Below are 14755 nucleotides of genomic sequence, written 5' to 3'. Positions count from 1 at the left end.
AACATCCGGTGGAGTTTGGAAGCGTTCGGAGGCGTTCTACGCATAGCTGTAGACCGTACTACACTGTCAAGTGTAGTACGGTCAAGTAGTAGACACTGAACAGAAATAGTATCTACTAAGTATTCGGATGCAGCCTATGGCTGGGACGTGAGAAATACGGCCGCCATCTTGGAGTGGTCAACCGGGAGCAGCAACAGGTGGCGTCTACAGCAGAAACAGAATGCCGGGCTGTTGTTCAGCGTGTTCCTGCTCAAATCGGCAGACCATCCACAATAGGAATCAGGGGATTACTTTTCACGAGTCCGATTTAACATTACCGTACTATTGGTTGTATTTTGTGAAAGGAATATTACCTGTATTTTTGTCTTCGATAGTACTACTGAAATCGTAGCCAGCTAGGCTAATAAACAAGAGTATGACCATAATATAATTGCTTGTCAATGAAATGAAAAAATACTTGAATAAATAAATGATGATGATAAATGTAACTGCCTCTGTGTCAGTCAGCGCGGTATTTCTGAGTTATTTATTTTGGTAGGAACCAAAGTTCTCTAAGGCGGAACCTTTGTTTTTGTATCGCCCGTTTCCGTCAGGACATACTTTAGCGTAACACTCATCAAAAAAGTCCGCTGATTTAGTACATGTTTTTCAGTGCTGATGCATCTGCAAAATAGCTCTTAGCATCAAGATAAACAATCCTACAGAGTAATGCCAAGCTACACAACTTTCCTCTTGCAATGCAGCTACTAAGGTATGTTTTGCTGACGTTTTTTGTGTGTGTTTTCTGTTCTTGTTTGTATTAAATTGTTTTTATACAGCTAAGGGCTAACACCGTTAAGGGCTAACACATGTTGGGCTTAGTTAGATTGGTCTTTGTGTTTTGTTGTATTATATGTAACCAAAGTGTATTGTGTATACAGTAGCCTAATTGAAAGTGACGACATTACCAGGACAATGTTGGGATATTACTGTATGGCTTGTTATTATTTTGACTAGTGATTATTGTATTTGTGTATTATGTTTTTTGATTACAGTTTTCACGGTCTGGATGAACCAAATAAATCCTGCCAGTAAACAAAAAGGAAACTCGTTGCTGTCGTTTGTACTGAGGGAATTATAGTGAAAACTTAGCTGCTCACGAAGACAGCACCAAAGAGCAGTGAATGACAACAGTAAGGCAAGTAAGATGTCCCGAAATGGCGAAGAGCACACAATTGCAGATGTACATTTCCCAGACATGGAGTCACACGCACCTGACAAGACAGAGTGTGTGCACGAGCACAGCTCAACCGTGCAGCCACAAGCGACTGAAGGCATCATAGTGGACAACCCCGCTTCCTCAGAAGAGCCACCATTAGGCCAAAGAGTCTGCAGAATGACGGAAAAGGGTCAAGAACAGCATGATGAGCAAGTAATAAAGGTTGCACATCGGTTCAGTGTGTGCTATGAGAAGTGGAAGGATGCCACTAAAGAAGCCAAGCAAGCGCTGAGTGGAAAGTGCTCAGACGACCTGCTAGATGGACAAATTACTAAAGTACGCAATACCTCTAGGAGTCTAAATGACGTTTATGACGATTGGAAACGCCTTGAGGTTCCTGACCTTAACACACGTCGCAAAATCGACACCTGTGAAACAGTAACAAAGAAGATGGTTAAGGATGCAATGGACCTTATAGATGCAAGGGAGGAAGCTACAGCCCATAGGCATACTACAAGTCAAAGACATGAAGAACATCGAGTCATTGAAGAGGTAATGTCTGTAGCCTCAGGAAGGACAGGCACTAGCTCTCGCCACACTAAGTGCTCCTCTGCAAGCAGGATGAGTGCAGCTGCTGAGGTTGCTGCCAACAAAGCCACCTTAGAAGTACAGCTGGAGCAAGAGCATTATATTAAAGAGCTTCAGAGACTGGAAGTTGAAGCCGCTCAGCTAAAAGCCAAACAAGAGGCTGAAAATGCAGAGAGACAAAGAGTGCTAGAAGCCAAGCGCAGAGAACTAGATCGATTGGAGACTATTAAGAAGCTAAAGGCTGCTGAGGCACGACAGCAAGTATATGACCAGAGTATACATTCATGTCCGGCAACTAAGGGCGACGGCTCAGATGAAGAAATAAATTATCTTCTCCATTGTGGCTCTGTGAAGAAAGAAGAGGAAGTCAAGCCTCAAACTATAAATGTTCTTCTCCATCGTGTCTCTGTGAAGAAAGAAGAAGTCAAGCCTCAAACTAGCCCACTGCGGCACCATTCTACACCACCAGCTGTAGCACAAGCAAGGCAAGAAAACAAATATGAAGATGGCACAACAGCTCTCGTCAAAGCGCTCGCAGAAGCCATCAGTGCGAGTCGCATTCCTCTACCTGAACCTACAGTGTTCAGTGGTGACCCACTCCGATTCAACGACTGGAAAGTGTCCTTTCAGACGCTCGTTGACAGGAAGAACATACCAGCTGAAGAGAAGATATATTATCTACGCAAGTATGTGGGTGGATCTGCTAAAAGGGCCATAGAGAGCTACTTTTTACTTGGCACAGAGCCAGCATATTATGCAGCATGGGACATCCTAGAAGAGCGATACGGCAATCCATTCCTCATCACCAAGGCCTTCAGAGAGAAGCTCGACGCGTGGCCCAAGATAAGCTCCAAAGGCAGTATGGAACTTCAAGAACTCGCCGACTTCCTGCGCTGCTGTGAGGCAGCCATGTCTCAGATCAGAGGTCTTGAAATACTTAATGATTGCAACGAGAACCAGAAAATTCTCTCTAAACTCCCAGACTGGGTGACTTCAAGGTGGAATAGGAAAGTCATAGAAGCAGAAGAAGACACTCACATGTTCCCGAGCTTCAGCCAGTTTGTCAAGTTTCTCACACGTGAAGCTAAAATCGCTTGCAGCCCAATAACATCTCTTCATGCTCTTAAGCCAAGTGAAAGGATTCCAGACAAGTGTGTAAAGAGCGGAGGTCCTGGAGCAAAGGTGTTAGCAACCACCTCAGATGAGAAAGCCGTCGTCACAAGCTGTGTCTTCTGTGAGAAGGCAGGACACAGTCTACAAAGGTGTTACAAGTTTATGCAAGGGACAATCTTGGAGCGAATCAAGTTTGTTCAAGAAAATAAATTGTGTTTTGGCTGTCTCAAATTTGGCCACCGATCTAGAGATTGTAGAGAAAGAGACAGCTGCGACACCTGTGAGAGAAGACACCCAACTTGTCTTCATGACGATCGCACCAAGGAAGAAAGGATGTCTACAAGATCTGACAGAGCAAGGTACAGTGACAAAGACAAAGAAGAGTACAAAGAAAGGAAGAATGAACAGTCACAAGACCAGTCAGAGAGACCATCACGTGAGGCGACGGCACTTAGAGTCATCCAGAATGTTGGAGACACGCATACCTCCACAATAATTCCAGTGTGGGTGTCATCTACAAGTGTACCAAGTCGTGAAGTTCTGGTGTACGCACTCCTTGATACACAAAGTGACACAACCTTTATCCTCGACGAGACAGCGAAGGCTCTCAATGCTAGGAGTGAACCAGTTCAGCTAAACCTCTCCACGTTGGCTTCAAGAAACACAATCGTGTCCTGTCGGAAGCTAGCTGGTCTACAAGTTAGAGGTTTTTATTCAGACAAGATAATCACTCTTCCAGTGACTTACTCAAGAGAGTTTATCCCTGCAAACAGAGACCATATTCCCACACCAGATACGGCGAAAGCATGGCCTCATCTTGAACACATTGCAGATGAGATCGCTCCTCAGCAAAGCTGTGATGTCGGCCTGTTAATTGGCTACAACTGTGCCCAAGCCCTCGTTCCAAGACAAGTGGTGCCTGGTGAGGAACACCAGCCGTTTGCACAAAAGACAGACTTGGGCTGGAGTGTAGTGGGATATGGCAACCCGTGTCTCAACTATGGAGATGCAATTGGAATAAGTCACCAAGTCATGGTGAAGCAAGTGATGCCAGGTCTACCGTCCTCTTCAGACCTCACAAAGGAAGTGCACTATGTCTGTAGGACACAGATCAAAGAAGTTCTCTTACCTGCAGATGTCATCAAGATGCTGGAGTCTGACTTCGTTGAAAGAGAGTCGGAAACCAGCCCCATCTCTCAAGAAGATCTAAGGTTCCTGTCAAAAATGGAAAAGAGTATCAAGTTAAAGAGCGACGGTCATTACGAAATGCCGCTGCCATTCAAGAAAGAAAGACCTAACTTACCTGATAATAAGATCTGTGCTATCCATCGTCTCAGGTGCCTAGAAAGAAGGCTGAGAAGAAACGACCAGTACTACAAAGACTACAAGACCTTCATGGATGAGACCATAAGACGCGGAGATGCAGAAAGGGTCCCGGAGGAAGACATCCACAAAGCTCCTGCTTGGTACATTCCGCATCATGGGGTGTATCATCCACAAAAGCCTGGGAAGATACGTGTTGTCTTCGATTGCTCCGCCAAGTACCAAGGAACGTCCTTGAACGACCACCTCCTGACGGGTCCTGAGTTGACAAACACCTTGGTGGGAGTTCTGTATCGCTTCCGAAGAGGTCCTGTGGCAATCATGTGTGACATCGAACGCATGTTTCACCAGTTCCATGTTAAGGCAGAAGACCAAGATTACCTGCGGTTCCTTTGGTGGGACAATGGAGATCTCGAAAGCCAACCTTCCATCTATCGGATGAAAGTCCACTTGTTTGGTGCAGCATCGTCACCTGGCTGTGCCAACTATGGGCTGAAGCATGTCGCTGCTGAAGGACAAGGAAACTTTAGTGACGACACCATAAAGTTCATTCAACGGAACTTCTACGTGGATGATGGATTGTCAAGTGTAGCATCCGAAGACCAAGCGATCCAACTGGTGAAAGAAGCAAGAGAACTTTGCAGCACAGGCAAACTCCGGCTGCATAAGTTTATCTCTAACAGCAAGAAGGTCCTAGACGCAATCCCAAAAGAAGAATGTGCTGCAGCTGCCAAAGACAAGGACATGGCAATGGGTGAACTGCACATGGAAAGAGCACTCGGTGTGCAGTGGTGCGTGGATTCTGATGAGTTCCAGTTCAGAGTAATCGTCAAGGAGAATCCACTTACTCGAAGAGGAGTCCTGTCCACAGTCGCTTCAGTCTACGACCCTCTTGGATTTGTGGCACCGTTCATCTTGTTGGGAAAGCAGATCCTGCAGCAGATGTGTCGTGACAAGCTCAGTTGGGATGACACCTTACCTGATGACCTACGACCTCTGTGGGAAAGCTGGCTTCAAGACCTGCGAAATCTAGCCGAGGTGAAGATTCCAAGATGCTACGTTCCATCAAGCTTCAAGGTCCAACACTACGAACTCCACCATTTCGCCGATGCCAGTGAGTCAGGCTATGGAGAGTGCTCGTACCTCAGAGCAGTGAGTACGTCAAGTGAAGTCCACTGTTCCTTTGTAATGGGAAAGTCGAGAGTCGCTCCTACTAAGGTCACAACCATACCAAGACTCGAGCTGTCAGCAGCAGTGGTAGCTGTCCGCACCAGTGACATGCTCAAGAAAGAACTGGAAATAGAATGCCTACAAGAAGTCTTCTGGACTGATTCAAGAGTGGTCCTTGGTTACATCAATAATGAAGCCAGAAGATTTCACGTGTTTGTGGCAAATCGTGTGGAACGCATCAAGCAAAGCACAGAGTCTACACAATGGAAGTATGTGGCTTCAGAAGATAATCCAGCAGACTACGCCTCAAGAGGTCTCACAGCAGAGCAACTGGTATCCTCTAACTGGTTCACAGGCCCAGACTTTCTTTGGCAGAAGGAGTTACCAAGTGGAGATGTCAAGGTGGGAGAGATCACATATGACGATCCTGAGCTTAAGAAGGTCCAGGTTCTCGACACCCAGGCGAAAGAAGTCAAGTCGCTGCTAGATCGCCTACACAAGTTTTCAGACTGGTCCAAAATGGTGAAAGCTATCGCCAGACTCCAGCGCCATGTGAAAGAAATTAAAGGGCTTCAGCCAAAGTCCTGTGAAGCCTGCAGTTTGGAGGATGGCAAAGGTTATCGAAGTGTACCCAGGAAAGGATGGGAAGGTGCGAAGACTCAAGTTGCTCATCAGCGACTCAACCCTTGATGAGAAAGGAAAGCGTATCTCCAAACCTGTCCACCTGGAAAGGCCCATCCATAAGACGGTGACGCTGATGGAAGCAGACTGAAGACTCCGACCTCTCTCTTTCTTTTCCTCCCCTCTCTCTCTCTATCTGTCTCACTACAGGTGCAGTCATGGTGATCGTTCTCTGGGGAAGCCAAGGACTGAAGTTTAGTTTTTTTTGTTTATCCTTTCTACGCAGTATGTTGTCTCTCAATAGTTGAAGAAAATCATATACATGTGATATGTTTTGGTGGGAGTGTAACTGCCTCTGTGTCAGTCAGCGCGGTATTTCTGAGTTATTTATTTTGGTAGGAACCAAAGTTCTCTAAGGCGGAACCTTTGTTTTTGTATCGCCCGTTTCCGTCAGGACATACTTTAGCGTAACACTCATCAAAAAAGTCCGCTGATTTAGTACATGTTTTTCAGTGCTGATGCATCTGCAAAATAGCTCTTAGCATCAAGATAAACAATCCTACAGAGTAATGCCAAGCTACACAACTTTCCTCTTGCAATGCAGCTACTAAGGTATGTTTTGCTGACGTTTTTTGTGTGTGTTTTCTGTTCTTGTTTGTATTAAATTGTTTTTATACAGCTAAGGGCTAACACCGTTAAGGGCTAACACATGTTGGGCTTAGTTAGATTGGTCTTTGTGTTTTGTTGTATTATATGTAACCAAAGTGTATTGTGTATACAGTAGCCTAATTGAAAGTGACGACATTACCAGGACAATGTTGGGATATTACTGTATGGCTTGTTATTATTTTGACTAGTGATTATTGTATTTGTGTATTATGTTTTTTGATTACAGTTTTCACGGTCTGGATGAACCAAATAAATCCTGCCAGTAAACAAAAAGGAAACTCGTTGCTGTCGTTTGTACTGAGGGAATTATAATAAAGATTGTAAAAGCCAATAGGGATAAAAGTTAGGACCACAGTCCAGATTGTGCAGGGGGGCTAATATATGTTAACTAATTAGGCAATCAGATGGACAGTGGCTATACAGAGTATAGCTAGTCTAGCTTTCCAACCCATTTTTGTGTAGCCCACCTTCGTGAAATGTGTGGGACAAAATGTGTGATAAACAGGAAAAGGCCCTGCCACACCTGACACCTGGAATGGGGTAATCTTGGGATTACTGTTGAACTAGGGTATGTGTTCACCCGGCTGTGAACTGATACTTGATAAATCATATTCCATAAGCACTGACCTAGATTACATCTGACACTTTTGAAGGTTTCCCAAAGATAAAGATGTGAGGAAGAAATGGGAAGGGGCTTTGAGGAGAGAAGGATTCACTGCAAGTGATTATTCAGTTGTCTGCAGTCAACATTTTAAGCAGGCTGATTTTGGCAGGACGGGTCAGATTGTCAGACTACTTGATGGTGTTATTCCATCCCTCTTCAGCTTCCCGGTTCACCTCCAAAGAGTAGGTGTATCATCATAAGGCTAGCTTTCATACATGTAAATATTCTATTGTCAAACAAACGTATCCTTTTATATATTGTATTGTGTATTAAGTATAATATTATGTATTATTATTATTTGATTTTATTATCTTGTTTTTTGAATATTAAAGTTGCTTTTTTCTTATTTTCTCTGTTCTGTAGTGTCTTTGAGCACTGTGTAAAGCACTATAAAAAATATAATGTATTATTATTGTTGTTATTATTATTATAAGGTGCGGAGGGCTGCAGAGAGGGTGATCCGCCAAGCTTCAACAATGCAAGCTCGCTCCTATAGGTGTCAACAGTCCTACACATCGTCCAAGGGGAGATTGGAATAGAGGATATATTTCTGCTTGGGGAACACATTGAGGAAACACAGTTTGGCATCGACAACCACCATTCGGACTTGCTCTCATTGGTTGTGTCGGTCTTTCATAAGCTAAGGCTACACCACATTGCCAAACTCGCCTCTCTTCAACTACAGAAAGGAAGCACAAGAAAGAAGCTGTGCAAAACAGTCGTCTTTCAGGGGTTTTAACCCTAACCCTGGCTTCTGATTGTCTTTTGAATTTCACTAGTTCTGGTCTGATCATTTTCCTGTAAATTTATATTTATCTATATTATATCCTGTAAATAATCATTCCATCAGCAGATTTGTATTTTCATGCATTCCCATTTTAGGCAAAGTATAAGACAAAACAGTATAATTGTAACCATGAATAAGTCATTCAAGAAACAATATTTAAATACTAACATTGTTGGGTAAGACAGAATTTGGTTTTATTCTGAATCCAGTGAAACAGATTGGTGGTTTTAGCTGATATAAAAACTTTCAGGTGTTTAGATATGTTTTATGTTTAAATATTCAACAAACGCTTTTTTCTAAAGCGACATACATATAAAACAATCACTGTAAACATAATCATTTAAGGAAAGAATGTTAATAGTAAACACAAAATGTCAAGACAGAATAAACTGCTGCTGCAGCCAAAATCAGAGATGCAGTGTATAAGGTCCCTAAGATATATACATATCTAATGTATTCATACATTGTTTATGCAGGATATTTTGTTTCTTCAACTTAAAAATAGCTGAACGTTTTTTTCCCCCTTCTCGGGGATTATGTTCCCAGTTTTGATGTCGGATCTCGGATCTGGTCACTTAAAGCATATCAGAATATTTTATTAGTGTTAAGCCAACTATGAATAATAAAACACGCCAAATCATGTGTCCTTTATCATAGCTACACGTATGACAAAAGACCGCATGTAAATCTGTGGTATTCAGTGAGGTATGATTAATTAAATGCACTTTCGGTTCATTGCTCCAGCCAAACGGATTACACTGAGTGGAGCGGATGACCACTCCAAGATGGCGGCCCCGCGTCTAGTCAGCGCTAGTAGGCGGTAGCGTTCAATGCTCCGTCTATGATATAAGATGTCTATGTATTAGCCTACCTGGTGGGGGGAGGGGTCAGGTTCATGGGGGTCGCGGATGTGGCTAGCGCCAGAATGGTGCTGCCACAATGTGGTGAAAAGAGAAATTGCAACGGTGGCGGGCTGGTGGGCCATAAATAATAAATTTTCGTAAGGGAGCCGCGGGCCATATAAAATATAACCCTGTGCCAAAATTGGCCCGCGAGCCAGACTTTGGACATGCCTGATGTAGAACATGTATTCCTTAAGGATGGTTCCCTGCTCAACCACCCAAGTTTGACAAGCAGCATACTGCAGAAGCTTGCAGAGGTGGTTTTTGGCATACCCCACAGGAATTCAAATTGTGACAGTGGCCGAAGCCTTAAAGAAAAGTTCCCATGTCTCAGGGAACTAGGATCTTTGAATGGCCTTCATGGGTGGCAGCAGAGGATGAAATGGAAAATGGGGAATTACCGTGCAAAATTGAGAGGCCGTCAACCTGCCTGTCCACAGCTGGAAGTGAACTCGCTGAAAAGATAGAGGTCAAATGAGAGTGGTTCAAGCAAAGGCATCAAAAAGCCCAAGGAAGCAGAGGTAAACTACCTGCCTCCACTGCCAATTTGGGACACGGAAGACACTTTAGAGATGGAGAGGGTAGACATGCTGCAAGAAGAAAAACAATGAGAGGATAATATCTGAGAAAATGGAAAGATCTTTCTCCTTCCGAAGACAGGTGTTTGTGAAAAGAAAAAAGTAAATAGCATAATCGTATCTCCTCTTTTCAGATCAAGGAGGAATTCAAAAGAATCACAACGGTTCCCTAGGAAAGAACTTTTCTCACTAAGCTGGACTTCTACACTCCAAAAATGCAGGAGATATTCAGCAAAAAGGGCGGAGTAGCTGGGACCAAAATACGACCACTTCTGGATTCACTCAGCCAGGTTATGGCGCGTTTCCACTGCAGGGTGCGGAACGGATCGGATTGCAAAGGTGCGGATCGGGTCGCGTTTCCACCGCCAAAAGTGGGCGTGACCCGGACTTAGCCGTACCCGTTCTGGCCTCGTTTTCAGGACTCCTCAGCTACGTAATCATCTGTTTACGATGATTACGTAGCTGCCGCGGCGATCGACATCCGGCCTACCACAAAGGGTACTGTCGGCAGTGGAAACGCGACCTCGGAACTGAGCTGGGCTATACTGCCCCCTCCCTACCGCACCTTTGCGATCCGATCCGTTCCGCACCCTGCAGTGGAAACGAGGCATAAAGCAGGGGTTCCCAAACTTTTTCGGCTCAAGACCGATTACAGATATTTGATGTTTTGCTGGGACACACACACAGACATACAGACAGACAGACAGAGACACAGAAAGAGAGACAGACAACATGCATAGATTAGTGATTCATATGGTACTTCCTAAACAAGTATCTTCTGCCTGTTAAAACAGCGACACGTTGAAGCAAGACGGGAGGCCATTATTCGCGCCCTGATGGAATTCCTGGGGGAATCTTCAGGGGAACTCTTCAAGGATTACAAGGTAAATTCAAACATTTTCAGATCACAAAGTTCACATTATATTGAATTCTTAATCGCGTCCCCTTTAAACACAACTTGCTTGAACCATCCAATAATTTTCAGAAAATTCAATTTTTTTAAAAAATGAAGCCTGTTGAAAAAATAAATTCTCCAAAATATTTTCCAAATTTGATTTTCCAAAATGGTTGTGCATAAGGTTCATAAGGTCCATAAGGCCTGATTTACTACAGGTTGTTTGTGCGTGTAATAGCGAGTTCAAAGTTCAGCTGTTATTGGTACTGTGGAAGAATATTTTCAGAATCAGAACAATTTATTTCAAACTGAATATTCACAAGACACCAAATGCTGCAGCAGACAGTACACAGTACTACAACAGTTTGAAAATGGGTTGGAATAAGCAAAGGTTATATGTTTCCAGACCCTAACATCACAAATGCATACACAAAAGAGACAAATGCACTCTCTAGTTCCCTGCTACCCCCTTTCCTGCTCAGTTGGTCAGTTGTCTCCCCCATGTTTGCATGATACAAAGACTCAATTTCATAACTTCCTAAAGTCAGTGAAATTATTTCAAATGTTTAGGATCGATAGGTATTGAAATATGGATATTTTTGACACTAGTCTGTAACTTCAATAAAAGATTTAAGCTGTACTATGCACCTGAACGTGGATTTACATATATTTTACAGGATATCAGCAGAGGCAGCTCAAGAGGACCAGGCTGAGCAAGTCCTGAAGATCTGTGTCTTCCACATAAGTGAAGAAGATGAAGGTGCATCCAACGCTGATGTGTCGATTGTTGGGGAAGGGACTGAGGTACTTGACAACTGTGGAAGTGTTGCAAAGGCCTGTCTCCTGCTGATGGGCATCATTTATGCCATGAACTTGAGTTACCCACCAAAAATGAAGTACACTTCAGTACACACAAGTGTTTCAAAAAATTATTCTAGAGCTTGATGTCCTTAAGCTGTCCCCGAAAATCCTGTCTCTGCGAAACAAGCTTATAGCTTGAGTGCACATTTGACCCAAGAGTTGTCCTTTCAATTGGCTATTTGTCTATTTTATTATTTTTCACTCGTTTTAATGATGTAATCTTTATTAAACCTTGTTGCACTGTATTAAATGGGTAGTTCGGAATTTTGGACATAGGGCCTGATTCTCAAGTTAGCCTTGGTGTTCTTTATCATTGGAGACAGTTTAACACATTTCATTCAGTCCTTCTAGTTGCAGAGTTTACTCATGCTAGGCTAGCGCATGGCAATCTGCAATACTAGCCTGCTAATAAAACAGTCTTACCCACTCCACAGTGCACGGTGCGTTATAATTGATTTACCTCCGGTGTACTGTGGAGTGGGTAAGACTGTTTTATTAGCAGGCTATTATTGCCCGTTGCCGTGCACTAGCCTAGCACGAGCGAACTCTGCAACTAGAAGGACTGAATGAAATGTGTTAAACTGTCTCCAATGATAAAGAACACCAAGGCTAACTTGGGAATCAGGCCCCATGTGCAAAATTCTGAACTACCCCTTTAACCCTTGTGCTGTCTTCGGGTCAAGGAAGGAGGAAGGAAGGAGGGGGGGGGGGGGGGGTGAATATCTCACTTTTTAGTGTCAAGATGCTCTGATTTTTGTGGGACGTTTAGAACCCCGGGCAAAACACTGTTCTTTAAGACGAAATGTTTGAATAATAAGCATTACTTTTAAGATGCACTTTTAAGATGTTCCTGAAGCATGTGAAAAGTTCCTGAACATGTCATTGTGCCTTTAACAAGCTACCTCAGACTATATACCTTGTTGTAAGTTCTTGTAAAATGTTTTATTGAAAGAAATATTTTTCACTATTTTACACAAATAAAGTGTTAAATAAATTCATTTTTTTTAAAAGTCGTTGTTTCAATAAACAAACATTTAGAACAAATTTAGGCTATTTAAACTGAAGAAAAATTATGTAAAATGTTGTGTAAATGTTACTTAAATATAGTCCATAAATAAAAGTTAGAAGTATTTAAAAATTACCTTGAAAAGCCATTGATTTCATGTGAGATTTTTCAGTTTGAAGCAGTCACGAGTCTAAGTAAAACTTACAAAGAAGTAAAGAGTAAAATTCAATGACTATATTAATAATCATTATTACTTTTACCTAAGTTTTCCCAAGTAAATAATGCTCCACATTCTTTTCAGTGTACACACTGTTCAAATAAAAAAATAGAAAATGTTCAAATTGAAAATAATGTAATATTAATGTAATAATATGTATCCAGCTGTTCTGTAATTTCTATAAAACGTTCAATGAATAAAATAAATATAATAGAAAATTAAATAAGACAGAAAAATCGGTTGTAATCGACATCTGTCCTGCTGTCGTCGGGGTTGTGGTCTTGTGTTTTTGTTTATTTGCCAATTCGTCGTAAGCGACTTTGTGATTGCGTCTGAGGCCCCGTCCACACTAATCCGGGTAAATATAAAAAGGCACATCCGCAATGAAAACGATCTCCATCCACACTATCGTTTTCGGAAAGTTTTGCATCCACGTTCAACACTGAAATTATTTTGATAAACAGTTGTCATGGTTACGCAACTCCGCCACACCTCTCTGTTTAGAATACAGGTGCACGATCAGCTGATATTTACAGTTGATCAGCTGGTTAATCATTTTCAACCCGGTCTTGTCCAGAAACGCAGCTCCAAGTATGGTTTGAACTGCCGTCTTTCGACGTTAGAGCAACAAATATGTTTGAGCCAATATGTCGAGTTGTATCTGGAGATAAATTAGTACATTGTACAGAGAGATCGTCATTTGCATTTCACCTGCCAATTTTTTGATGAGCGTCTCGATCTTGAGCGCAAGCTTGTGGCAGCGTCATGGCACAGTGTCATGCTAACCGAACGTCATTGTTTCTGAAAGCCTCCGTCTACCCTGTCCACACGAAAACCCAGCGTTTTCACATTTATGCACCTCAGCGATCGTTTTTCGAAAAGCATCGTTTTCAGTGTCGGAATTCTCTGTTTTAGTGTATTTATGCGTTTATAGATTTCCAAGGGGTGCAGATATAACATTGTAGATGTTATATTTTTCGATTTTGCACATTACGTGGGTTTGTGCCTCTTCGGCTTCTTCGAATCCGAAGTGTTGCCATATTAGAGAACTTGTTTTACCCTTTTTATCGAGTAAAGGCGGCTGTCCTCCCTCTGCCATCTCGCTCGCACTGTTTTTTGAATAAGGTCACCACACACACAGCTCGCGGGGCCGTGTTGAATCTTCTGGGGGAGGGACTGAATTGCGCATGCGCGTCTCTTTCACAAAACGGAAAATTCCAAAAGAACCGTTCCAACTCAATTTTATTGACTTGGAGATCGTTTGACCCAAGAATCGACATCGTGATCAAAATTCGATTAATTCCACAGCCCTACAGCGAACGCAGCATACCAGAATGGCTGGAAATTCAAGAGTGAAATTCAGCGCAGTATTTTGAGCGCCAGAAGCTGCCACCTCTTTTCGTGCCAATCACTGGTCATCTCCCGCCTCGACTACTGCAACTCACTCCTGGCTGGACTTCCTGCCTCTGCGATTAAACCTTTGCAGCGCATCCAGAATGCGGCAGCGCGCCTCGTGTTCAACCTACCGAAGTTCTCCCATGTGACCCCCCTCCTCCGGGACCTCCACTGGCTCCCTGTAGTAGCTCGCATCAAATTGAAGGCGATGGTACTGGCATACAAGGCAGTCGATGGAACTGCCCCTGCCTACCTCCAAGCATTGCTAAAGCCACCCACCCTAGCTCTATCCCTCCGCAAAACTACCTCAGCTGGACGTCTGGTACCGCCATCGCTAAGAGCTAGCAAAGGCCTTTCAGCAAAGCCACAACTTTTCTTGGTTTTGTGACCTCAATGGTGGAACGAGCTCCCTGCCGCTCTCAGGACCGCAGAATTGCTCACTATCTTCCGAAAAAGACTCAAGACTCACCTGTTCAGAGTCCACCTCGACACTGCTTCTGGCCACCATTGTACACTGTATTGTATTGTATTGTGTTGTATTGTATTGTATTATAGTACTTAACTGTGTAGCAACTGCAGTAGCTGCTATCATTGCTGTAACACGGGGAATTGGTAAGCCTCGCGATTGTTGTACTTGCACTTGGTTCTATGAACATCCATTCTGTACCGACAGCGATATATTGATGCACTTCTTATGACAAATGTACTTATTGTAAGTCGCTTTGGATAAAAGCGTCTGCTAAATGCCCTAAATGTAAGAGGCCCTCC

At 43.1% G+C, this 14755-nt stretch overlaps 1 protein-coding gene and 2 long non-coding RNA genes across 3 annotated transcripts; all 3 read left to right on the top strand.

Moving 5' to 3' along the window:
- The first annotated feature begins 482 nt into the window (after positions 1-482).
- On the top strand, positions 483-1086 carry LOC132449517 (uncharacterized). The gene is made up of 2 exons (XR_009523598.1): positions 483-751; positions 1035-1086. It is a non-coding gene; the product is annotated as an uncharacterized LOC132449517 (long non-coding RNA).
- Positions 1087-4979: 3893 nt separating this feature from the next.
- LOC132474125 (uncharacterized) lies at positions 4980-5995 on the top strand (the record flags this gene model as incomplete). The annotated part of the gene is made up of 1 exon (XM_060074651.1): positions 4980-5995. A coding segment is annotated over exon 1 (1008 nt), but the record flags the coding sequence as incomplete, so codon positions are not given.
- Positions 5996-5999: 4 nt separating this feature from the next.
- LOC132449523 (uncharacterized) lies at positions 6000-6960 on the top strand. The gene is made up of 2 exons (XR_009523599.1): positions 6000-6625; positions 6909-6960. It is a non-coding gene; the product is annotated as an uncharacterized LOC132449523 (long non-coding RNA).
- The last annotated feature ends 7795 nt before the right edge of the window (positions 6961-14755 follow it).

The sequence above is a fragment of the Gadus macrocephalus genome, chromosome 2 (assembly GCF_031168955.1).
Source record: "Gadus macrocephalus chromosome 2, ASM3116895v1".
Taxonomy (NCBI): Eukaryota; Metazoa; Chordata; class Actinopteri; order Gadiformes; family Gadidae; genus Gadus; species Gadus macrocephalus.
Note: the sequence above shows the minus strand (reverse complement) of the source record. Positions and strands in the feature narration are given on the sequence as shown.